Source organism: Notothenia rossii (genome assembly GCF_949606895.1).
Source record: "Notothenia rossii genome assembly, chromosome: 11".
Taxonomy (NCBI): Eukaryota; Metazoa; Chordata; class Actinopteri; order Perciformes; family Nototheniidae; genus Notothenia; species Notothenia rossii.
Window position 1 is genome coordinate 43068339 of NC_136910.1, and position 27502 is coordinate 43095840.

General features: G+C 39.6%; 2 protein-coding genes across 2 annotated transcripts in view; one reads left to right on the forward strand and one right to left on the reverse strand.

The window, feature by feature from the left end:
• Positions 1 to 4671: 4671 nt before the first annotated feature.
• Positions 4672 to 9051, reverse strand: oaz1b (ornithine decarboxylase antizyme 1b). The gene is given in 6 exon segments (XM_079656961.1): positions 4672 to 5782; positions 5920 to 6005; positions 6330 to 6502; positions 6739 to 6816; positions 6818 to 6872; positions 8848 to 9051. Coding segments are annotated over 6 exon segments (648 nt in total). The 5' UTR covers positions 8973 to 9051; the 3' UTR covers positions 4672 to 5651.
• A 2730-nt stretch (positions 9052 to 11781) lies between these two features.
• The window catches only part of ermp1 (endoplasmic reticulum metallopeptidase 1), a 34192-nt gene continuing 18471 nt past the window's right edge, over positions 11782 to 27502 (forward strand). Inside the window, exons 1-6 of the mRNA XM_079656962.1 lie at positions 11782 to 12136; positions 15031 to 15335; positions 17709 to 17836; positions 23251 to 23356; positions 23684 to 23830; positions 23979 to 24071. Coding sequence (XP_079513088.1) covers positions 11862 to 12136; positions 15031 to 15335; positions 17709 to 17836; positions 23251 to 23356; positions 23684 to 23830; positions 23979 to 24071 — 1054 coding nt within the window. The 5' untranslated portion in view covers positions 11782 to 11861. The remainder of the gene's footprint in view (positions 12137 to 15030; positions 15336 to 17708; positions 17837 to 23250; positions 23357 to 23683; positions 23831 to 23978; positions 24072 to 27502) is intronic.

Sequence of the window (27502 nt, forward strand, 5' to 3'; positions counted from 1 at the left end):
AATAATAAAAGGCTTGCAATATTTCAGTTGATTTGTAATGAATCCAGAATGTATGACATTTTTGTTTTTTTAATTGCATTACAGAAAATAAATAACTTTATCACAATATTCTAATTTTCTGAGACAGTCCTGTAATGTACTCTCATTCATAGCTGCACTTTTTCAGACTGAACTGTCCTTATACATTACGTGATGTAGTGGAAATCAAAGACTAGCAGGCTTTGCACCTGAAGAGCTTGAAAGTGTGAGTTGCATTGCAGTTGTTATTTTGAACGACGCCTCGAAGGGCACACTGGTTGTCCCCGGTGTTACCAAGCAACCATAATCAACCAGGACTTCACACAAAGACGGTTAGCATGTTTTGTGCTCAGCAGATATTCATCTGCTATTGTTCTCTCTGTTAGATTGAGTATAATCTCTGGAGCACTCTGGATATCCAACTCAATCTGCTTCTGCTTAATTTTTTTCAAACGTAGTCTTATTAGGGATTGCACAGCCAGGATGATGTGAGTTAATTGTTGTCTCATTACATGCAGAAAATGGATTTATATTCCCTGACAAAGAGGGATCAATAGATTCACATCATCAGAGTCTCAGAGGCCAACATGTGCAGTCATCCCAGTATACAGAATGTAAGATAGACAAAAATACACTGTGCGACCAGTCTGACATTGTCAATATGATATATTGTTATGTAGTCCAGACACAAGGAAAAGAGTGCCTTTTACACTAAAACTGTTAAGTACTGAAATCTGCATTCAATGCCTGGTCGGTTTGCTAATGTTGCTTACTTATTCCATGCTGATTTAAAATTCTACATTTAGACCATTTTATTTTGGCCAAGTTGTAATATGTGTTATTGTGTTAAGGTAACATTTAACAGTTTAAATGTCATTCTTGTAAAAGTATCAATGGGTTTATGTTCTGTGCTGGGGCTAAGGATCAGTTAATCATGTTCAATAGTGAGAGCTTTTCAACAGCATTACACAGTGGTTTTTTTATAGAAACAATATTGAATGTTACAGTAAGTAGTGTGTTTCAATCCACATTCAACATACAATTGAATAATAATACAATAATTAGAGTCAGAGATTTGAATCAAAAATGGGAAAAGAGCGGAACAACGGAAATGTTTGAGAGTTAGTGATCAGATGTGATTTTTTGTACGTAGATACTAAGTACTTAAATACAGAGACCCACTTTTTGCAACAGACAGTTGGTTCCAGATAGATCAGACTAATATCTTGTCAGGGCATGGTTTATTTTTTATTTGATTTATGAGTTTTCTGGCTACATTAGATGGACAGAGGTGAATTTGTTGTACAGGAAACAGTGTGCACTCATAGTGTAACTCAAAAACAGAACAAATCTTCATGTCTAATTTACCATGATCCAAGACTGAACACGTATATCAGCATTGACATATTTTATTTACCTTCTGCTCCATATTACCACATGGTAATATGTAACAGCTGGATAGATGGAAGTGTATTCTTATGGGGCCATGAACACATGCTCCATTGTTGAATCTACACATTTCCATCTGACACACCAATACTTATATTTTGCATACATCATATACATATTCCTATCTTGAGCAGCTGACAGATTAGCATCCTTTCTGTTGCTGATATGGTACTTTAAATGTCTCAGGTTGGCAGGTTTGATAGGAACTAGAACTAAAAACACCCCTGGAGTGCTGAATTTCAGATAATGCACCCAAAATAGTTTGAATACTTAGTCGTTGGTTTTGTGGGGAAACGTAGCCCTCGTTCATTGATATCATCACGCTCACCGGTAACAGCCTTCGAGGCAGAGCCATGTTTAGTGTAGAGCTGAGAGAAATATCATGCTGCTGTACACATCCATTTCTTACTGCTCTGTCGACATTCAGATCCCTTTTCATTGGCTGGCTGTTTGTGGTGATGTCCTTGTTTCTGTTCAATCATTCAGGATTTTTTTTCTATTAACAACATGCAAGTACAAATGCTACTATGGTCTTTAAAGCTAACTGTGATGTGCATTACTTCAACTGTGGCTCAATCTTGTTCAAAGATTATTTTCTCCCTGCATTAACTGGCGAGCTCTTAGCCCCGGTTTCTTTCTCTCCTGTGACCTTCTCTTCTCCTCCTCTCTCTCCGTTGTCCTCTGCCCTCCGTGAACCTACAGTACTAACACTTTTTAGACGTCTTGTGGACGCTTGGCTTCAGTGCTGTGTTGTTTTTATTTTGATTGCACTCTATTGAAAAAAAAGTTTAAAAAGTTGCATTTAATTTTCTTAGAATGCTTACTATTATATATGTCTGTACACCATTTTTCTACTGTTTTAGTTGCTTCTCTTCTACTTTAATCATTAGTCATTTTTATGTGGCGACCTCAAACATATGCCAGTCTGAGGAGATTCATTGCTTCATATTGTGATCTGAAATTTTATACATGTCATAGTAATACTTGATATGTACCTATTAAATATTTGGATTCCAGAAAAACGAATTATTCTTCTGTGTTTGTCCTGTATTAAAACATATGATAAATGTGTTGTTTTTACAGATATTTTAAACAATCACATTTCTTTGCATGATTGTAAAAGCATTTTAGCCTTTTAAATGAGCACCACATTTATTTAAGAGAGTAGTCAAAATAACATTTCAAATCAAGCAGATCTACAGAAGACTACACTATGCCATAAGGAATTACATCCTAATAAGCATGTTCAAATTACCTTTATTTCAATCCTAAGCGATAGCCAATTTCGCTGCTACAGTTCCATGGTCCTGGCTTACTGGGATGCTTGAATTGAGTAGAGCCATCGTTAATGGTATTAGCAACACCTGTGCTTTTCCAACAAATCAAAATGGCTACTGTAGAAAAAACAGGCCTTCCTAACCTAATCCAATCAAGAGCACCAGGTGTTGCTTCGTTCTTAATTAAAAGCCCTGCACACCCACACAGGTATTTTGAGTTCCTCTTGATTGCTCAGGTTGAAGATAAGAGCCATTTTGGAAATAACAAAGTCACCAGGCTACTGATCTAATCACAACGATTTAAACTGTTTAAAGATGCAGCAGAGCAATGGAAGGCATGCCATCTATCAAGCATAGTCAGAACACATACAGAAATATTAAATAAGACTTGTCATTCACCCTGAGCTCTTAATGTAGTTCAGGCCTCCTGGGGAGTTGAGCAGCAGTTCTGTTTGTATAACTGCTCACATTGATACATACTGCAGATGCTGCTTTAAGCCAGCAGTTGAATAGTCCTGAGTCCTGTGGAGCCCCCTGGTGGTGAGCAGACTCAAGACATGCTCTGGATGTCTGCCCTACTCTTTTGCAACTGACCCGATTTCCTTCAGTTTCCGCAAAATGACAATCACAGAATACGTCATGTTGGATAATAGTTTCAGTATGAGTATTCATGTGCTTTATAGTTTCCTCTGTTCGTTTGTAATGATGCATATTAATAACGTATATTGCACAGATGATTGGGTAATACATTACATTGTTTTTTTAAAATACATCCATATCATATAAATTAACCCCCAGTAGTTACATTAGTCAGATAATGTATCCAGGCTTTACACAACTGAATTCAAGGCCTGAATATATGTTTTTTTTGTATATAACTAGAATTAACACCTTGTTGATGTTTGCAGTGGCAATTTCTTATGTTACCTTATATGCTAAAACCAAATGCTTCTAAAAGCATTGTCCAACACTACTGTACCATTTCTTCATATTTGCTGTTTCATCTGTTTACTCTATGAGGGTTATTATTCTCAAGCGCTTCAAGGCCACAGAGCTGATTTGGCATACTATGTTGAAACTGCTCCTCTTCACACTAAGTTTCAACTTCCATAATTTGATGACTGTTGTACTTTCTATAGCTCAAGGACACAGGTGTCCAAATAGCGAAATGAGACCGTGTGAAAGTGGATTTCTGAGGCGTTCAGCCAAGCTACACAAAACTTTGTCTGCCCGCCCTATCTTGTATATAAGCTTTGCTATTTTGTGACTATTGCACACACTCCTGCAGACTACTCTGTACTCTGTGAGACATGTACCTTCGAAGCTTCAAATAAATAATCAACAAGACAACGCTGCTTGCTTTCACCAGTTTATTATTGATTACTCTCATTGTACATCTTTACGGTATTGACGAGTTTAAAATATCCACGACATGTTTCAGTTCATCCCATATCTGTGGACTTATATTGGAGAAATTAAAGGGTATTCAATGTACAGTATTTTTGGTGAAATGGAAGTTTTCAACATATTTACTTGTATGATTTAAATGAATATTTCCATTAAGAAACATTCCGTCTTCACTTAGAAACTTTTTTACTGAGTATAGACTAGAGGAATGATAGAGCTCAAAGCATTTTAAAACTCTCTTTAGGAAGGGACAGAGCATAATCTTTATCATGAAGAGATTTACATCTTTCAGTGTGTACAACATGCTCCTGCAGATCAGTCTGTAGAATAGTGTTTATTTTTGTTTTATCCTACTGGTAATTTGCAAGACATTTAGTTATGATTAGATTTAAATTTAGTTATGGTCAGAAAACCTTTTTGCCAGATTTGAAGTAGTTTAGTATTTCTTCTAACCCAAAGGTAATACATATTGGAGTGAATGTATGTGTTGGTGAACAGATGCAGAAAAGTACACAATGGATTGTTTGTTTTGTTTGTTTTATTTTCACAGAAGCACAACAGGTACCACTATGCTGAACAACAAACTCAATACTATCTTGAGAAACAAAGTTGTAAAAAGGAATGCTAATAAAAAGACAAATAACTATTCATAACATCACAGCATTGTTTCAGCCTCCAAAACAAAATAATAAATCATAAAGATAAACATGGCCGAAAGAAGCGAAAGCACTTTGGATTATTCCTTTCATGTTGTACCAATACACTCGACGTAGGATCTTTACTGTGAAACTGAATCGCCTACATCAGACACATGCAACAGCATTCATCTTTTCACTCTGCCTCTAATCTAAATGCATTCACTATCCAGCTATGAAGTACCAATTATTGGGGCCGTCATTAAAAAGTAACGTTTGAAAAAATCCGAATACTTTCAAGAGAATGTTAGTGCTACATAATAAAACTGGTCCCACTGAAATGAGTGTTATTTCATTCAGAGAGAAAGAAAATGAGACAAATCCAAAGCCATTGTTTAGCCAATCAAAAGAAAGCTGGAGTACCCGAGTGTAAACCTGATGACCTTTTTATTGAACATTCAAGAACTGAAGAATCCTCCACCTTAATCTATCATAAAAAGGAAATATCAATAAAAACAAAGACTTGACAATAAATGGAAAATATACCAGAACTTATAGCTATGACAACTGTAATATGATTGAACAAAACCAAGGTTCCCTCCTTTTAAGGTGACAACACCAATTAATCTTCAATGTGAAAAGAGTATAATAAAAACACAGAGATAGATGGTGGAAAAAGGAGATGCACATCTTACATATTCCCTTGAACACAACAAGCATGGGGGAAATGTATACTTGCATACAGAGCTACTGCAGAGGGTTTAACACAGACGGTGCTTTATATGAGTAAGCTGGGACGGGATGGACAAACATACAATGGGAGGGAAAAGGGAAGTAGGGGGGGGGGGAGGGGCTGTCCAGTGGGCTACTCCTCATCCGAAGAGTCCCGGTCAAAGTTGTAGGCCATGAAGAATACGTCGGGTCGAGGTGGGACAAGGGCATGGCCCGGTTTCACAATCTCAAAGCCCAGGAAACTGAATGTACGCACCAGTTTAGCTGCAAGAACAAGGCAGGCACAACAGGTTTTAGGCTGCAGTAAAAGTCACATCACAGAAGCCAAAAATAATGATGTTATTAAAGTTATTCTGAAGGAAAGAAGGTGGGCTGGGGAAAACAGGGTTGTTAGCACTTACCACGATCGTCTCTTTTCTTGTAAAAGCAGACAAACACGCTAACGACTTTCAGATGTTCTTCAGCATACTCCAGTAGAGCTGCAAAACTGGAAGGAGAACAGAAAGAGGCTTTGGGTTAGAAATGGGAAACAACCTCAGAACATAAAGCACCAAAAAATGATCATTTTAAAAAGGCTCTGCTTAGGCTTCCCTTGAAGATTGAAAAGAGGGCCTCCCTGATTCTGTAAAATCAGGCTAAACATCGATAAAGGCTTGATTATGTTCATGCTGCCAGGATCAGATCACCTTCCGTTAAACAAACTCATATGAAATGTATTCGTGTTTTACTCCTAATATGACTAAAGTGTGCCATTATAAAAATCGGTGTATTCCACTCAAGGTTTCTCCTGCTGCTAACTGTGTAGCCTCACCTCTCCTTGCTGCCTTCAGGAAGAGGGTCAAGAGGTATCTCCACGTAAAGTGCGCTGCTGCTCAAGACAGCATCCCACTGTATCGTCTTGGTAACGGTGGGACGACTTTGGAAGTGGAGGATCCCAGGGCGACCATTCCCTGCTGGTTCCTCCGTTACAGTCAGCTTTCGATCCTAGAAACACAAACACTAGTTACCACATGTCATAACAGCAGTGGGTGACATGTGTGTTATATTTCATGTCCAATTATAATATAACTAGCATGAAAATTGCCTTTTTATGCTGTCTGTAATGCTGATCAAGCAGAGCAACTAAAGCTAATACATTGAACTTTTACGGGAAAGGAAATTCAGTGATGTTTGACTGCTGAGCGTCTGCATGCGTGTGTTTGTATGCTGTGTAGACTTACAGAGTGGAGTGGCCGAGTGTGATCCCGTGTGCCATTCCCTCGCCCACCTGGGATCTTCAGGGGTGGGAGAGGGGCATCAGGAGCACCACTGAGGCCCCAGGCCGCGGGTACTACTACTACAGTGCAGGGACAAACTGCAGGGGAGGACAGAGGAGGAGATAATCAAACACGGTTAAGGACTTGTAATTAGAGTTTTTTCTGTATTTCAACATGTGTTAGTATGTGCACATCATTTGGATTTATAAACTACAACCTCAAAGACATGTCGTGGAAGTGACTCAACACAAACAAATTTAGACCTTGACCAAAATTGTCCTTGTGTTCCAGGAAGAATTAGCAATATCCTTTCACAAATATGATGCACATTCATACATAAGTGCTCAATCCACAACATGTGTAATATAAGCAGGCCTAAGTGTTCTTTCAAAAGGCTTACAGTTTATGTTCCCCAAAACAATGGCACTGTGTTTACTGAGTTGTTAACAGAACGATTTTAAAAGGGTGCACTAACACAGCAGTATGCCGTGCAACCGCACAACCTGTTGGGTAAACAAACCTTATCTTGTGAGTGACCTTGTACACAGCATATAAGAGCTACTGACAAAGCCATGCAAATATCATACAAATATAAGCTTGTCTCATTAGCTAGTTTATATTAGGGTTGCAACTGATCATTACCTTTATTGATTGATTTTTTAGTTATTTATATTGAAAATGCATTTGTCTAATGTCAAAAAATAGTGAAATTGGCCATCAGTTTACCATCATATATGACGAACAAATACACCCAATCAATACATTTGAACCACCGTGGACAATTTTATTTATTAGGATAAATGGGAAATATAAGTATATATTGTATTATGATTTGTGTTCCAAATACATTATCTGTCGATTGAGAAATCAATATTCTGACTCATAATTTCTCAAATGTAATAGAGTATTTTAACAGCTGTCCCTTAGGAGTCAGGTCATCTCTCTTGCCTTTAGTCTGAAAGTGTGGCTTATTGTATTAGCGGAGTTGCAAACAAATATTTGAGATAACTCTTGGTCAATACACCATAGACCTAAATCGTTAACCGGTCGAATAATTGCTTTCTAAGGCCTTCTGTAAATAATTCCACCCACAGTGGATGGCTGATGATCTACTCTCAGTTTATTGTGCAAAGGCAGATTAGGAATGGGAGAGAATAGTAAAAAAAATAATTTAACAACTATTAACTCTTGGTGTATGTTAATTATTCACCATGTTGTCGTGTTTAAGTCTCTGTCGTGCCGTGACGAAGCTGCAGCAGTAAACTGTCAGTTGCGTAATAAGCAACCTGGCTCTTGTCAGCTCACGAGATAAACGTGGCCAAAAATATGTACTGACCTGACGACTTTACGGGCACATTCTTAACCTGGTGTTATTTTACCCTCTCTCTTTTGTCTTCCTGTTATTGATCACCAATGATAATAGGGTTAGTTAAGGTATATACATATGTGGTGAAACCCTACACCGTTTTAACCAAAGATGGAATTTCTTAAATAAAGTCTATGGTTTTAACAGGCACTTTTCGGCAACAAATAAATAATATCACTCGTTTAAGTCACCCTCGTCCCCACTTGTTGACCGTAAACTGTCAGTGTATTTAATATACATGGAAGTCTGTTTGGTCTTTAAATTGGCTAACGTGAAAGTAATTGAAACACGTAAGTATAATTCCCTTGTATAAACGGCAAATTACATTTGTTTACTTTCTCCGTATCAAAATAATAATCGGAAACTGTTAAAGCATCATAATTGAGCTAGGTGACGGACCTAACTCCAGTGATGTAACGTTACCATTTCAACGAGGTTCATTGGCTAACGTTAGCTAAGGTTGTTAATATAGCAAATTAATATCCGTCGCTTATTTCACCATGACAATTTTTAAAACAACATTATAACGGAAGCTGTCACCTGATGTAACGATGTGACATTAGTGATACACAGTGTAAACAATACATTTAAAGTTAAACGCGTTTTACTTCCGCTTTTCAGTGGCTCCTAGCTTAGCTTAGCCACCCCTCCCCCACACATCACGGTTAGCCGTTAGCTAGGTTTGGTGTTTTTAATCGTTTACTTACTTCCCAATCATGTCACAGATACCGTTACTTAAATCCGCCATGGTAGATAAAGACTGTTGTTTTCCTTCTTTCTCGCGAGCAAAGCAATGACTGTTTAGGATCCGCTGGAGGTTGGATTTTACCATCCGGCCTCGGGTAGAGACACGACGGGCTGACTGCTCTCTGCAATGTTTGGCTAGCTAATGGTCGGTCAGAGTCGAAAGCTGGTAGAGATAACTGCAGTCAAGTCACCCAAAATAAATGTCATACGTTTCCGTCAGGTTGTTTTCTTCCCCTTCAAAATACAAGTCATCAAAAATGTTTTTATTTGCTCATGCACAGTTAAAGCAATCACATCTTGAGCAACATTTGTATTGCAGATTTAACAAACAATATTGACTTACAAATTGCATCATCTGTGCGTGCCTCTCGCTACATTAAGACCAGCAATTACTCAATATAATTGAACCATAATAAGACAAGAAATCTGTTTGTTTGACAAATATAATGGCTGACAGCTTTCATGCTTTCAATATACTGTGTTTTATAAATAATGTACCATTTGTATTGCAATTTCTCTGGAATGTAGTTAACATTTGAGGTCCCTGTCCACAATACATTTTTCATGAAAAGATAGTCATTTATTTTAGCATTTTCAGATTTCACATTAGGATAATTTCTGTTTAATTGTTTAGATAATTTTATTTCCCAACAGAACGATATAAATTATGAATTTAGAACATTATTCACAACATTTGGAATATATTTGCACAATATACATATAGATAGATAGATAATCGTTGTTAACATATAACAAGGGGGTGTTATAGCTCCCTGCATTTATTTGATGCATTTTAGGTAGAGCAGACACCATTCTGTTCTGTTGACCACAAATTATTTTACACTAAAGTGTCCCCTGGCAACAAGAAATAGGCTATGGTTGGAATCATAGACTGTATATATGGTTGGAATGAAATACATTATGTTTAATATCATATTCCAGAACCTTGTTTTGAAAGAGGAAGCCATGTTGACAGCTAACCCTCAATTGAGCTAGCTTCACACACATGTGAAGCCTGCTAACAAGCTAATGCTAAGCATAAATGCTAAGCGTTGCACATCATAGCTTAAATGACTGTTACTTCACGTTGATAAAATAACATATAAAACGCCGGATAATATCTAGAGTCCCACCACTAAACAATATATGTTCTATAAAGTACAGTTAATTTTAATATCAAAACTAACTACTCGTCCTTCCTGAATATTGAAAACAAATAGCATTTCTGCTATCTGTGTTAGCTGCCGACAGGCTAGCGGGTATAGTATTTACAAGAGGGCGTCTAATGGAAAAGTACCGAGGACATAGAAAAACAAAGACACTAAAGGCCTATGATTTTAATATGTTTATTGGCCTTTACTTTATTCAGACATTCATCCCTTTAACAAACAATGTCTTAATTAATGTGGCCTGTGTATCTGAGTGTTAACAGTAATATGTTACATCGGTTTTGTGAAGTATTTATATTTATTATTGTGATTGTTTCCATTTTAGGCTATAGGCTACACATGTTGTACTCATTACTACACCACATTTGTTGCATATAGATAGGCTACTTATTACTTTGCATATTAATTTAGAAGGTTTCACATGGAAAACTTCTGATATACCTTTTAACTACACATATCTTTAAATAGCAATCCAACTTCCACATGAACTACAATATTAAAGCACTACGTGTTATTGCATCAATATCAATGAAACAACAATATAACACCTCCATGTAATGTTCCAATAAATAACTGAAGATAATGAAATATATCATTCGATTATGTAAATTGATAGATACATATGTTTTGCTTGGAAGTATAAACACACAAAAAAGTGGTAGCATTACAGGAAAGAAGTCAGTGTGCACTGGGCAATGACTAAGGATGAACTGCAGTGTTGAATTATACAGCAAGAACACCTCGTCTGTTTTTCTCATCTCGTCCACACGATGACGACAAAGTAACACCAAATCGGCATACTCCCAGTGTAACATCAATCAAATTACATCATAATCTCAGTTCAGCCAGCAGGGATATTACTAGATGCCAAATACATAAATAAGTAAATAATGTTGTGTTCTATTTTTTCTAAGAGTTAAATAAATTGCCTTATAAAAGTTAGGCAAATCTTTTTTATAAAGTCTAATTGTAAAATGTAATGTCCCCATAGCCTGGATTTTCGTCTTTAAAAAAGAAAAAGTTGGATATTGTGTTGGTAATATTATTAGGTATAGCTTACTGTGAACCTTTGCACATTCCATTGGCATCATTTTGGATATGGTTGCACAAAACTGCACAGTTCTCATTGTAAAAACTATTTTACTATATTTAATTGTAATATTGTATGCACCAAACTCCGAGGCGAATTCCTTGTAATGAAAAAAAAGTGTGTGTGTGTGTGTGTGTGTGTGTGTGTGTGTGTGTGTGTGTGTGTGTGTGTGTGTTTGTGTGTGTGTGTATCTGATAGTGTGTGTCAGGCCTTTCTGGTTGGATTGCATCAGGGAACTTTTACAAGGGGGGGATCAGGGTTCATTGAGTTCATGTTAAAGGAGCAGTTTGGCATTTTGGGAATACACATTTGCTTTTTGGGAAGATTATTATAAGATCATAACTATTGTACGCTGAGAGAGTGATATTATATTGATATCTTTAACTAACTCTAACTAAGGATAATATATATGATTTACGAATGATGAATGCATTTTTTTTAAATGTCTACACAATAATTGATAGCTAATAATATAGGTTTTTGAATAATGTTTTAAAGTATAAAACCAGTTATCCCGTTTTATACTCTAGTGGAAGAGATAACAATTTTAGTATGTTAAATAGGTTCTCCTCCTCTGCCTTTTCATTTTCTAACCGCCTTCGACCGCCCGCCCTCTCAGGAGGTTTATCCCTCAGCGCGTTCCGTCGTTCGTCCAGAAAGAAAAAAAGCGACGCCTGAGAGCGACGCTTGCAGCTGATGTACTGCTGGCTCAAAAATGGAGAGCGACACCACTTTCAGGAGAATAAAACCCTTCGGGACACAGAATTATGTAGCGCAAGATAACGACGGCTCACGGGACCGGGGCGCGGATAACGGCTACAACGGTGACCCGAAGAAGAAGCCCGAAGTGAGCCTATATTTGCTGCGGGAAGGACTGGCAGCTTCCCTGGTCTCTGTGTTTATTTTGGTGCTGTGGGGACTCGTTCATTTGTCGTTACAGCAGCTCGTCATTGGCAAGCCGAGCGGAGACTTCAACGCAGTGAGAGCAAGGTGAGTTGTTTACCTTGCTTAGTGTAAATACCCCTTTGTCTTCACATGTTGGCTAACGGTCTCTAAGCAGCAGAGTCCCAGCTAATCTTTCTACTAGACCCGCCTAGAAACCACTACCGGGTGTCCCCTTCACCTCCACCTTTTACATCCAAGGTAACCTGCAGGGCAGACAGGTGCTTCAACGGTTTCTAACGGCTACTGTTGGCCCGGGAGATAAGAGCTGCAACAGCTTCTAGGAAAGTAGTAGCCTAAACAATATGAATCAAAATATCCTGCACAAAGTGTGTTAAAAGACGCTGAGATATTATAATAATATGATTCCATTACCTCAACGCAGAGGTGGAAGAAACACTCAGAACTTGTACTTAAGGAAAAGTAACATTTTGAGGTTAACTGTTACAACTAGTCCTGCATTCAAAAATGTTACTCAAGTAAAAGTACAAGTGTATTGGCATACAAATAAACTTCAAATACCAAAAGTACTCATTATGCACATTGGCCCATTTCAGAATAATATTTATTTTATAATTTTATTAGAATTACTGATGCATGTATGTGTTTATCAAAGCTGTTAAAGGTGTAGCTAGTTGTAATTACGTTGTATGCTGCATTGTAGAATGTAACTCGAGGTGTAACTAAAGTATTTTGCAAAGTAAATAAAGATATTACATAAATGTAGTGCAGTAAAAGGACACTATTTACCTCTGAATTAAAGTGGGGTAGAAGTACAAAGTAGCACAACATGTAGTCTCTCTCTAAATTGTACTTAAGTACAGTACTTCAGTAAATATACTTAGTTATTTTACACACTGACTCAAATTCCAAACATGGAATATCAAGCTGGGATAGTAGATTTTGCAGGTAAGGTAACGCATTTGACTTAAAACACCTTCTTTACCACAAGCAGTTAAAAAATTACCCATGTCTTTCAATTAAAAAAATACTCTAAATACTTCTTTATTAGATTAATCCTTCAAAAAACAAAAATATTTCAAATAAAAAAAAATGTTGTTATAATTGTTAAGGTTAATATCAATAATTTGTCAAATATTTGTGAGCAATTTCTCTTGGATGTTATTGTATCATGAATATTTCCGGGTTGTGGGTCCTTTGAAAATGAAACATTGTGTACAGTCAATTAAATTAAGCTTTAGGCATGGTGAGAAAAAGGGGAACTTTTAACCTGTGATAAGTTGGAATTTCTGACATTTTATGGCACATAAATCTGAACAAAGAAATATTATAAAGATTAGTTCAATATAGAAATCTTACTGCACAACTCCAGAAAGCTTTATGACTCTGGTTAATTCCAAGTAGCTGCAGCATTTTCAGATTAAAGAGCTCTTCAGATTTACAGTGCAGCAGCTTTGATCAGATTTTCCGTCCCTGTGAGAAGAGAGGCGGGGATTATGCTGAATCTGAGGTCCGCAAGGCTGCAGTTGAGCTCTTGAAAGTGCTTGGGCGACGGGATTTGCCATAATTTGGCTGGTTGCTCTATAAACGAGTGGAGCATGCTGCATTGAACTGATTAGGGCTCTGAGCTTCTTTGGTCACAATCATGGCTGTCATGAGTCTATCCTCTTCCAATCCAGATTTAAATGATGAGCCTAAGCATAAAACAATGCCTTAAACGCTGCTGTAAGAATGAAATGAAACAGCACTTCAGATATCATCATTATCATTTAATACCATTGTGTCATTACAAGACGAATACATTTAAGGGTGGACTTTGGAAGAAACAACAAACCAAAAGCCAACATGCTGTGTTTGATCTATGCTTGGGATCAAATACATGGCATGGTATTTGTAGAAGAGCTGCAGCAAACCCCAGCAGCAGCAGCTGCTTCTTAAAGAAAACATCAGTTTTGATTGCGTTATGGTTTCCGTAGCTTCATATCCTGCTTCCATCTAATAGTCTGTGTGGGGATGAGGTAGATCAGGTCACAGTGTTACAGAAACATGGAATGCTGTGCCTGGCTGGGTCCGGACTCAGGACTCTGCTAGCATAACAGAGGCAGGTTACACCCTGTTTGATGTCAAAACATTATTTTGTTATGGTGTCTTCTGTTGGATCTTCCAGGTCGCTCTGTAAATAAGGGATGTCATCTAATGTTTTAACTTGTATATTCCTAGAAAACACTGTGTTCATGGAACAGGGAGGAAAGGGAGGCGTGTGGCGCAGTGGATAGAGCCTTGGTGTTGGAATCAGGGGGTCACAGGTTAAAACCCCACTGCAGTCAGCATGTCGTTGTGTCCCTGGGCAAGATACTTCACCCCAAATTGCTCCTGTGGGGATTTGCCCACAGTATTGAGTATGTAAGTCGCTTTGGATAAAAGCGTCTAACAAGTAACATATAATGTAATGTAACAAGTTGATATGAATCTTTTCTGAACAATGACTACCACACATACTTATAGGCATCATTGCCTTTTAATTGTCTGACATAAATGAAAATGAAACGTGCATAATCGTCCCCCTAAGCTCCTATTCAAGACCACACCAGAGTTGGTAAAGATATCTGGTTTCACTTCATTTAATTGTCAAGAAAGCAGTAGCACTCTCCTGTAGGGTGCATCTGTAATATTTAGAAAAGGTTTATTCTTTGGAACACACTGTACTGTAAATGCCACAAACTGTGTGTGCATGCAAGTCAGCAAGCACATCAATATCTTCAGGAAACATATTTAGTTTAAGATTTGTAACCTCAAGGTGGTTTTAAAAAGAGAGCTATGGACTCTGCTCTTGTACAAAGATGCGATGATTCACTTTAACAGTAACATTGAAATGCAGGATATTAATTTGAAATGCTGTAATGTGGTGATGGAGCAAATAGGCTTGGTCCTCCTCCTTAAAAAGCATCACAATATCCTCTTTCTCTCTCCTCCAAATTTAGACAGCACTTGGAGAAGATCACCAGTGTGGGCCCTCGGCCAGTAGGCAGCCATGAGAACGAAGTCCTGACAGTGGGCTACCTGTTGGAGCAGATCGAGAACATCCGGGTTGAGACCGCAGCGGGCCCCCATAAAGTCACGGTAGATGTGCAGCGTCCCACCGGCACTTTCTCCATTGACTTTCTGGGAGGCTTCACCAGTTTCTATGACCGTGTCACCAACATTGCTGTCCGGCTGGAGCCTAAATCCGGGTCGCAGCATTTCATGCTCGCCAACTGCCACTTTGACACAGTGGCCAACAGTCCAGGTACAAAAACGTTCCTCCTATACTTTAGGATCCTGCCTACTGAGAACTGAGCTCAATTCAAGTGTTTTAGCCTCAGGTGAATAGTGTTAGCACTCAGTTTGCATGTAAGAACATGCAGAATCCATTCTCACCTGTTTTCAAACCTGAATTCCCAGAAAAGAAAGGACTTAATATCAATCTCTCAGTAAATACAAGTGAATATACATTTGAACAACAACACCTTTTATATTTGATCATAACTATCTTTTTTAATTGATTTCAACTTCTACAACTTTCTGTTCCTTAAGGGCCATCTTGCATATCTACAATTTGAACCTGTTGTGTCTGCTTTTAGGTTATATTGCTTTGTCATGTTCTGATACTGCCTTGTATAGTCTATTCCTTGGTATTTATTAAAAATATTTATTTAAAGCAAGCTAGCAGCTCTAGGGGATGTTGAAGCACACTGATTTTGGGAATCCCCTGTGCTTTTTCTTTTCTCACAAGGTTTTCACAGTGAAATATTTTGATAACTACGTGGTGGTTTGTCAAGATATTTGGATCAGGCATTCATGGTGCCCAGAGGATAAACTGTGAAAAGCAACCCCTGAAACTTCACTCTACTTTATGTTTAGATTATTAGCAGAACTTAAGTTTAAAAAAACAGGTGATATGTTAAACATAATTTATTTCCTAATATCAACATGCTAGCAATGTTATGGTTAGCATGCTAGTATGATAATATAGCTATATATTCAGCCTTACAGAGCTGCTAGCATGGCTGAGGAAGTGCAGCTTTTTTCTTACAGTGTGCAAAAGCCAGAAGTCTCCAGGTCTCAATGTGTTTTATGATAAAAATGCCCTCATTTGTGCCCTATGGTTTGCAAAGTAGTCATGTGGACCACACCGTGTGAAATTCAACCAATCCACATCATTTGGATATCAGGGCATGCAAATGGCCTGCATCAAATTGAAGCTGCACAGTAATAACCTTGTTTATTGATGATAGATTGCACATTGTGGTATGCTGGCATGATTTAATAGTCTAAATTCGAGAACTTTCAGAGTTGCACACCACGCCCTTGTGCCTGTTGGAGAGACATATTTTCCCCTTAAATACACATACACATGAGCACACACAGCTACGGGAGCAAAAGGAAGTAGATCCAAGAGGTGTGGACCAGGAAGGTACACATAGATTATATTGTCCAAATGCTGCCTGTCAGGCCTTTGATATCTGGGACCTGTAGATCATTTTATTTAATAGTTTATTTGTCAGGGACAATGCACAGTGATGAACACTTAAAACATTAAAATGTGTCAAGCGTAACAGTGCCAGATTTAGGTTTCAGCTAATTTCCATCCGCAGTCCCTCACATAAAAACATTTAAGACATTTGCATTGTAAAAACAAAATACATGTTATGCAAAAAGTGCAAGAAAGCAAGAGCAGCATACACAAGTATTTATGCCATGGTAATACAATATAGCAGCTACGACATATAAAGTGCAAGAGGAGATACAAGAGCTACATAAAGTGCAAGAGGAGATACCCCTGTGTTAAAGTGCATTTAGCGGTGATTGCACATCTGTGTGTTTCTCATCCATTCTTTGAGTTGACCTTTGAAGCTATTGAGAGTGGGACAATCCCGTATCTCAGTTCAGAGGCTATTCCACAATTATTCTTGCTAAAAATAAAAAGGGGGAAAAAAAATAAAAGAACAGATAATGCATTGTCTTCCACTTTTGTTTTACTTAACATTATGCACAGGGGAACTATTCAGGCTTCCTATGTGATCGCCATTTTCTACACTCTCAGAGATTGTTTTGGGGGACAAGGTTTAATATGATGCTGACATATGTGGCAGCGACAGGAGCATGAATGGTACGCAGACAGACAGTGAGCAGGCTCTGGTCTGAACCTCGTGAACACAGTCGATCCAAAAAGCTGGAGCACATGATGTCTGAGTGTGGCTCTCTGATCTTTGGGCATTCTTGCTCCCTTTTATCCTCAGTCAATTGTGTTCCTCGTCACCACCAACCTGTGTAATCTTATCGCGTCACATGCCCTGTTCACATGCTCTTTTCTTCTCACTGTTACCCCCTTCTCCGTTGTGCTCTCACCGTTATCCACCGGGGTTATAGCAGCTAGTCACATTCTTCACATGTTGGCACTCAGCCTTCATTCTCATGTGTTTGTGATATTTTAATACACATCAGCTCTATCTCCTCCATGTGTTTTAATCTCAGACTGAGCCACAGAGTTTTGGAAAGTTGGGTGATCTTTGTAAACAGGTGCCAAGCTTCTGTTGCCTGATGCAAATGTGAAAGACAAGAAAAAGCAGGGTTTATTTTTTTGTATTTTTGACAAACACTCACTGGTTTCATTTCTTAGGTGCCAGTGATGATGCAGTGAGCTGTGCAGTGATGCTGGAGGTCCTCCATTCTCTGGCGAACCAGTCTACTCCTCTTCTTCATGGAGTTGTCTTCCTCTTTAATGGGGCGGAAGAAAATATCCTGCAGGTAAATTTAAGTGACGACAAGTGTCATATTGAGTAGCATTCCACTATAGTTCTTCTGTTTCTCTTTAATCTTCTTCTTCTTATTTCAACCAATATTTTGCCGTCAAATAACTTCAGCATACTTTCAGCTACAGAAACCATTCAAATATCAAACTATTCAGCCTTTGCAGCACATGATGGGAAACTTTCAACTTTTTCAAAATATGTTATATTTTTTGAAATATTCAGCGTTTTAAACTCTTTTTTTAACATGGAACTCAATGGGAGGAACCTTCAACTCCTCTTTTACCTACACCTTGCGCCAAATGCTACTCCTTCCACATACTTTCAGCTAGAGACTTCATTCCAACTTTAGAATGATCACAAGACATTCAGCTATTACAATCGTATTCAGATTTTTGATAGCTTTTACACTTTTTGAGATATTTAACTTAGTTTGGAGCTTGGTAAAGAGGCCTTCTTCAGATTTTAACATTAGTGTGTATTGCGCAGCTCGTTAAGTCTAGAGCAGTGGCTCTCAACACACACACACACACACACACACACACACACACACACACACACACACACACACACACACACACACACACACACACACACACACACACACACACACACACACACACACACACACACACACACACACACACACACACACACACACACACGTGTGTACGCAAATAATCATGCCCCAAGCAGTAGTGTGTCAAATTGTATGATGGAGTATGTGTGAGTAAGTTCAAGTCAGATATATGACCTAAATGGCTTCTCCTAGTGACTTTAAATCCTAGCGATGCAATTGGCTAAACAAATACGTATAATGTAGTTAACAATCTGGCAACGTAAATGATCACTAAGGGAGGCTGTGTGGGTTACTGCCACCCGAGGCCAAGTCTCTTTTATCTGTGCTGCACTATGTACTGCTGCACACACACACACACACACACACACACACACACACACACACACACACACACACACACACACACACACACACACACACACACACACACACACACACACACACACACGCACACACACACACACACACATGCACACACAAGACAACTGTACAGTACTTCATTCATACACACACACTCTCACTTTCTCTCTGCCACATGTTGGTGTCCATTGACAAGTCACCTAAATCTAATGAGAAGTTTGCGCCTGTCTCCGTGAACACAGTCCTTTTGATGTCTGGGGCAATCGAGGTGAGCTTCAGTCTCAGGTCTGGCTCAGCATTCAGCCTGCTTCTGTATTTGGTTTTAATAACAGCAAGGGAAGAGAAGCCTTTCTTGCACAGATATTTGGTCGCAAAAGGAAGGAGAAAGCGCACAGCTTTGTCAGACAGGGCGGGGTATTCTCTGTGTTGCTTTATCCAAAAGTCCACTAGAGACTGCTTTCTGAAAGCAGGCTTTAGTCTTTCATCACAAGACAACTCTATTAAACTCTCCTGCTCAGCCACAGTTAAGTTATTTGGCAGTCCAGATGCTTCCATGCTGAACGGGCTTCTCATCCAGCTGTTGTCTTCGTTCATCACTGGGAAATACTGGCGGAACTGTTGTCTGAGCGAGACAAGGTGTGCAACCATTTTGTCCCTCACTCCATCAATGGTCAGCTCGTTCTCAGACAGAAAACTCTCTAAAGCAGGGAAAGCTGAAACATCACCTTCCTTGACTTTTATTTCGAATAACTCCAACTTTTTCAGCATTGTGTTGATTTTGTCCTGCACATCAAACACATTGATGGAGAGACCCTGTAGTCCCAAATTCAGGTCGTTTGAACGTGAGAAAATGTCTGACAAGTATGCCAACTGGCTGAGCCACACTCTATCATCAAACACATCTGATAAGGGGAAGTTTTTGTCCTGTAAGAAGACTTGGACTTCTCTGTGCAATTCAAAAAGCCTTGAAAGCACTTTCCCTCTTGATCTTACTTCTGTATGGAGCAGAAGTTGGACATGCTCGCTGCCCATCTCATCACAGAGCACTTGGAATAGGCGAGACTGCATCGGTCGGGCCTTGATGAAGTTCACACTCTTCAAAGCAGAGTCCAGCACAGACTTCAAGCCATCGGGCATCTTCTTCACCGCCAGCGCCTCCCGGTGCATGCTGCAGTGTGTCCATCGCATCTCCGGTGCGACCTCTTTGATCCGAGCTGCTACTCTGCTGTGGCGGCCAGTCATGGCCCTTGCGCCGTCTGTGCAGACTCCAACACACTTTTTCCATTCAAGTCCATTCTCTTGCACAAACGCGGCTAGGAGCTGGAATATGTGCTCAGCTGTTGTTCTGGTCTCCAGTGGTTGACAGAACAGAAAGTCTTCCTGAGCTGCACCATCATGTTCATATCTGACACAAACCATCAAATTGGCCAAATCTGCAACATCAGTAGTCTCGTCCAGCTGGATAGAACAATAGCTACTACTTTTAATGCGCTCAATCAATGTATTTTTAACATCCTCTGCCATCTCTACTATTCTCCGTGACACAGTGTCATTTGAAAGTGACACCAAATGTAACTGTTTGGCAGCCTTCGAGTCGCCACACATGATTTGTCATTTCTTTTGCGAGTGGGAGACAAAGTTTTTCGCCAATTGTGTGTGGCTTACCGGCTTTTGCAATGCGGAGGCTGGCACGATACGAGGCTTCCTGGGCCTTGGCTATGGGTGTACAGCTGGATTGGATCGTTGACTTGCACTTATTCAGTAGATCACATTTTCTTGTAAAGAATTCCGCTGGCTTGTCTTGCAGGTGGGCATGTTTAGTTGTAAGGTGCCGTTGGAGGTGCTATGGTTTCATAGAATTATTAATTAACACTTCACCAAAAATCCCGCACTGTGGTCGGGGCTCATCTGTCCCACTGCAGCTGAATCCAAATTTAATGTAACCCTGGTTGTATTTCCGAACTGGTTTGTGTCTCTTTTTTATGGACTCACTTGCGCTGCTGCTGATGGAGTCACTCGCAGCTACATTAGCAGCGTTAGCACTGGGCGGCGTTGTGGATGCGCACTGTTGCGTTGCTGGCGGAGCCTGCGCTTGCGCTCGCTTGACTGTCCTCCTCCTCATTCACATGTTCCCTTTCGCTGGTAAGATTCTCCTCTGTACCTCTCTTCCGTATACCTCCCGTTTTGAGCCACGTTTTTACCGTAATTCAGCTTTCTTCTTTCTGTCATAGCTTGCTTGCAACGTTCTAATCATTCGCGGGTAGTATGGTCGTCATAGCAACGCCCAAATTTAATTAAATAGAAAAAAAAAATTCTTTAGTTTCTAAATCTAAAAACAACAATAGCCTATTAGAACTAATTCAAACCACAGTTTCAATTATCTCAAGCTTATTTTCATTCGTTGTAGTATTTTCATAGTATGATTGAATGGCAGTCAATACAAATTCTGAAGTTTTTGCCAATCCGATAAAAAATCTTTGAAAACCGTGGTTTTTTGGATCTTCAAAGAGCTCGATTACGATGGCCAGTCAGGCAAACAATTACATTTGATCATTGGAAATCAACAATCGGTCTTGATATATGGTTAGATTAAAATCAGTAGGCGAGGCTGTAATTTCTCCAGCTGTTACTCTCATGAGCGAGGCAGAACATAATAGTTTTATCATGCCAAAAAGCTGCCGTGTCGTTTATTGCACCTCAAACATTCAGTTCAGTGTTTCTGTACTTCCTCTAAGAAGAAAGGACAGTAAAAGAAGAGCTCTGTGGCTTCAGGCTCGATCGCCATTCAAATGACAGCGTTGTTTCCCCCAAAAGTGGGCGGGGCCGTAAAGTCACGTAGGTGTTACGGCCCCTACACACGGCGGCGTGCGTTGCCGCTTCAACGCTTCTGCCCATTCACTTTGAATGGGGTGACGTCACGATTCGCCGAACTGCATTGTGGGAGCAAAGCGTAGCTTCTCTCGCGGTGCTCGCTGCAAAAGTAGAGCAATGTTCTACTTTTGCCGCCTTAACGGAGGCGTCAGCCAATCTAATCATATGCCAGTGCAAGCTCTAGCTAGCCAATACTGCTATATTCAACCACATATCGAGCCCGATCGTCGATTTCTAATGGCTTAATGCAATTGTTTGCCGATTTGGAATCGGGCTCTTTGAAGATCCAATAATCTTTGGTACATTTCTGATCGGATTGGCAAAAACTTCAGAATTTGTATTGACCGCTGTTCAACTGACAGCGTTGTTTTCCCCGGAAAGTGGGCGGAGCCGTTATTTTTGCCCGGAAGTGACGCATTTGTTACTCTCGTCTGAGGTCCTTACCACCAGCTGCTCTTGCAGTAATAAGTAGTGCACCTTTCTTACTGTCCTAATGTGCACAATGTAGTGACTGCTTTTTGTCTTTTTGTTTAGTTAGTTGTGTTTTTCTGTATTTGTTATATATGTGTAAGATAAAGGTTAAGATAAAATAAAAATAATAAAAAAGATATATTTTTTAAAATACATATTTCAGATTCCTCCGCGTACCACCTAGCGGGAGCTCGCGTACCACAGATTGAGAACCACTGGTCTAGAGTGCTTTGATCTATAAAACAGAGTGCTGGAAATAAAATAAAGAATCTGCCATAACTCCCAAACCCTACATGCCTTGGACATCATTTTCCTTGAAAAACGTAGGAAAACCTCTCCTACGTTGAAAAATGAAAATAAATTAAGCAAAAAAATTCAACAAAATGCCTCTTGAGGGCATGAAGTGACAAAAGCTTTCAAACTGTCTCCATTAAGGCCCATTGTAAATTCAGCCTGATCTTTCCTCACATCAGCAGCTGCACACCTTTTAGTAAATCGGCCAAAAATGCCACATTATTGACCCGAAAGTACACAAAAAGCAGACGCCGATGCTCCTCACGGTCCTGACACGCTTCACGCGTTGACATTTTACCGAAAGCTGCTACGGTTCTTCAACAAAATGTTCAAATGTAAGAGGTTTATCTCTCATTCAGATCAGTGGAAAGGCTCTCCTCTCACAGATCACTGCACATCACCATGGACACCTTTGATCTCTGCACACAGGTGTTTGATAACGTCTTCACCATGGACACCTTTGATCTCTGGGCTCACACACAGGTGTTATGATTAGGTGTTATGATTAGGTGCTCAGCACCGAAACAAACTGAAGTCATTGCAATGCATTTGAGCTGGAACCATTTTGATCACTTTTCTGCATTTCTCTGCTAAGTTCAGCAACACACTCACTTGGTTTTTGTAGCTAAAAGCAGCTACAGAGAACATTCAACTAATACAATATTCAGCTTTTTCTGCATTTTCAGCTAAATTCAGCCACAAATGTTTTACAACATTTGCACGTATTTTCTGCAGGAAATGCATTTTTCTAGTTTATGTTGTGTTCCCCTCTCTTTCATTCTAACTTCCTCCCTCTCTAACTATGTGTCCCCTTTTTTATTCATCTTCTCCATCAGGCCAGTCATGGTTTCATTACTCAGCATCCGTGGGCAAAGCAGGTGCGAGCCTTTATTAACTTGGAGGCTGCAGGTGTTGGGGGCAAAGAAGTTGTTTTCCAGACAGGTACTGTATCAAACAAAAGTTCTGTTTGTTTATGAGCATGTTTTCCCTCTGATATCCTCTGCATTTTAGTTTTGTATATTTGTTTGTACGCATATCTTTCTCATGTAACTGGAAAAGCATTCAAATAATTGCAATGCCTTTTTTCTGTTAAACAAGTGAATTGTCTGAAAGTGACACAAACAAGCGTATGCCTAAAACACAAAAACGGCTTCAATCAAAGACAGAAAGAAATAGGGTTATAGACCTTTTCATACAGAATAATTATTCTTTCATGAGATGTTGTCCGATATATAAAATATCTATAATTTATTTTCCTGTTCCCTAAAGGTCCAGAGAACCCTTGGCTGGTCCAGGCCTACGTTCAAGCAGCCAAACACCCCTTTGCCTCTGTGGTGGGCCAGGAGGTCTTTCAGAGCGGCATCATCCCCTCTGACACTGATTTCCGCATCTACAGGGACTTTGGAAACATCCCAGGTAATGCAGAACAGTCTATAAAGTACAAAAATAATCTATATTCGAAGTATGGAGCATTTATGTGTCAAAATTGTCCAGTGGCCGATTCATTAAATGCGCTTTTATTCTATTTCTTTTTCTCCCTCCTTTTTATTTATTATCTTTATAGGCATTGATCTGGCTTTCATTGAAAATGGCTTCATCTATCACACCAAGTACGACACCGCTGACAGGATCCTGACCGACTCCATTCAGAGAGCCGGTATGCAGCACACACACACATGCAGTCTGCGGGGACTATATAGGACTGAATTTGATGAATTTCCAGTCATTGGATGATTGTGAATATCCTTTAAAAAGCTGTAAAAGTCATTGTATTATTAGAAAAGTGCAAAATAGAGTCAGATTAGAAAAATACAGGAATGATCATGTAAGAAGGAACACATTTACAGAATGTTGCTATTTGTTTATCTTTTATTTATACAATGAAGTTATTCCAGTATGGTTCAGTGCCATTTACTTAAGCATATGTTGATGATTATCAGTATACTACTATGTGTTGCAGTTAATTTGACCAGGATAAGCGTGACATGATATTTTCAACTCCTCCCCTAGCATACCTACATGAACTAAACTCACATAGGTTTCATCTTGTGCTTTTATTTACCACGCATTGCAAATAGATTCAGCACTTGGAAGCTGCTGGTTGTTTCTTTCTGTGAAGGAGAGAGCGGTCACTGCAGCAGTCAACCTGAGTTGTAAAAACAACTGCCTATGCTGTTTTTCTGTCACCAACACATGCTGTCGTCTCGTGCTCCGTCCCTCTGTTTCAGACGGGTCAGCACTCTACTGATCTCATTATGTCCCTGAGAACTAAGAAATGCACACGCGTGTAAACACTGTACATTGCAGCCACACACCTTTACTGTTGCACTTGCCCTCATTTGTGCATCTGTGTTGCTGAATACTTTTTTGCTTTACTTAGCAGACACATCCAGTCCCAGTCAGCACTTAAACCTGATACTGTTGGCATGTTTCCTCTCTCCATCAGCAGGAACTAGACATCTCCCTCCTCTTGTTCAGCGAACAGTAACTCTCCATGAAAGGCTTGAATTATTACACAGAGGAAGTGAGATCGTAGATATAGGTAGAGGGAATTTGTAGTCTGTAGTCATTGGCCTACATTAGATTCAGTCATTATAATGAGTTAGAGCTTGACAATATAACTATTAAATGGAGTGTGAGTAAAGTTAGTAAATATCATTCTTAAATTAATCTTATCTTTGTTTTTGTGTTGTCATAGTTGTATTTGGAAAGAAGAGTTGTTGGTCTGTCACTATGAAGAACGGTGTAGCTAAGCAGAAAACCCAACAAGAACAAGTAGATGTTGTACACTCACTTGTTTACTCTTTTAGACCACAGTGAGCCTACCAGGCGGAAGAACAATGGAGCTGTGTGTGTGTGTGTGTGTGTGTGTGTGTGTGTGTGTGTGTGTGTGTGTGTGTGTGTGTGTGTGTGTGTGTGTGTGTGTGTGTGTGTGTGTGTGTGTGTGTGTGTGTGTGTGTGTGTGTGTGTGTGTGTGTGTGTGTGTGTGTGTGTGTGTGTGTGTGTGTGTGTGTGTGTGTGTGTGTGTGTGTGTGTGTGTGTGTGTGTGTGTGTGTGTGTGTGTGTGTACACAGATAAAAGAGACTTGGCCTCGGGTGGCAGTAACCCACACAGCGACCTCTTACTGATCATTTACGTTGCCAGATTGTTAACTACATTATACGTATTTGTTTAGCCAATTGCATCACTAGGATTTAAAGTCACTAGGAGAAGCCATTTAGGTCATATATCTGACTTGAACTTACTCACACATACACCATCATACAATTTGACACACTACTGCTTGGGGCATGATTATTTGCGTACACACATCAAACACTCATAAACACCATGAAAACACTTGAGTAGTGTATTCAAGGCTAAGAGGTTATATGTGGGAGAGCATTAAAGGTAGTATACATTTATGAATTTGCATCTAAGGATGTGTAAGTACAGTGGGGCAAAAAAGTATTTAGTCAGCCACCAATTGTGCAAATTCTCCCACTTAAAAAGATGAGGCCTGTAATTTTCATCCTAGGTATACCTTTAACTATGAGAGACAAAATGAGAAAAAAAAATCCAGAAAATCACATTGTCTGATTTTTAAAGAATTTATTTGCATATTATGGTGGAAAACAAGTATTTGGTCAATAACAAAAGTTCATCTCAATACTTTTTTATATACCCTTTGTTGGCAATGACAGAGGTCAAACGTTTTCTGTAAGTCTTCACAAGGTTTTCACACACTGTTGCTGGTATTTTGGCCCATTCCTCCATGCAGATCTCCTCTAGAGCAGTGATGTTTTGGGGCTGTCGCTGGGCAACACAGACTTTCAACTCCCTCCAAAGATTTTCTATGGGGTTGAGATCTGGAGAGGCTAGGCCACTCCAGGACCTTGAAATGCTTCTTACGAAGCCACTCCTTCGTTGCCCGGGCAGTGTGTCTGGGATCATTGTCATGCTGAAAGACCCAGCCACGTTTCATCTTCAATGCCCTTGCTGATGGAAGGAGGTTGTCACTCAAAATCTCACGATACATGGCCCCATTCATTCTTTCCTTTACACGGATCAGTCGTCCTGGTCCCTTTGCAGAAAAACAGCCCCAAAGCATGATGTTTCCATCCCCATGTTTCACAGTAGGTATGGTGTTCTTTGGATGCAACTCAGCATTCTTTCTCCTCCAAACACGTCTAGTTGAGTTTTTACCAAAAAGTTCTATTTTGGTTTCATCTGACCATATGACATTCTCCCAATCCTCTTGTGGATCATCTAAATGCTCTCTAGCAAACTTCAGACGGGCCTGGACATGTACTGGCTTAAGCAGGGGGACACGTCTGGCACTGCAGGATTTGAGTCCCTGGTGGCGTAGTGTGTTACTGATGGTAGCTTTTGTTTCTTTGGTCCCAGCTCTCTGCAGGTCATTGACTAGGTCCCCCCGTGTGGTTCTGGGATTTTTACTCACCGTTCTTGTGATCATTTTGACCCCACGGGGTGAGATCTTGTGTGGAGCCCCAGATCGAGGGAGATTATCAGTGGTCTTGTATGTCTTCCATTTTCTAATAATTGCTCCCACAGTTGATTTCTTCACACCAAGCTGCTTACCTATTGCAGATTCAGTCTTCCCAGCCTGGTGCAGGTCTACAATGTTGTTTCTGGTGTCCTTTGACAGCTCTTTGGTCTTGGCCATAGTGGAGTTTGGAGTGTGACTGTTTGAGGTTATGGACAGGTGTCTTTTATACTGATAACGAGTTCAAACAGCTGCCATTAATACAGTTAACAAGTGGAGGACAGAGGAGGCTCTTAAAGAAAGAAGTTACAGGTCTGTGAGAGCCAGAAATCTTGTTTGTTTGTAGGTGACCAAATACTTATTTTACACCATAATTTGAAAAATAAATTCGTTAAAAATCAGACAATTTCATTTTCTGGATTTTTTTCCCCCTCATTTTGTCTCTCATAGTTGAGGTATACCTAGGATGAAAATTACAGGCCTCTCATCTTTTTAAGTGGAAGAACTTGCACTTTGCCCGACTGTATGTGTGGGATAGTTCTGCAATGGAAAGTAGATGGCAGAAAAAAAATCAGCAAGTATTTTACATTTTATCGATTTTT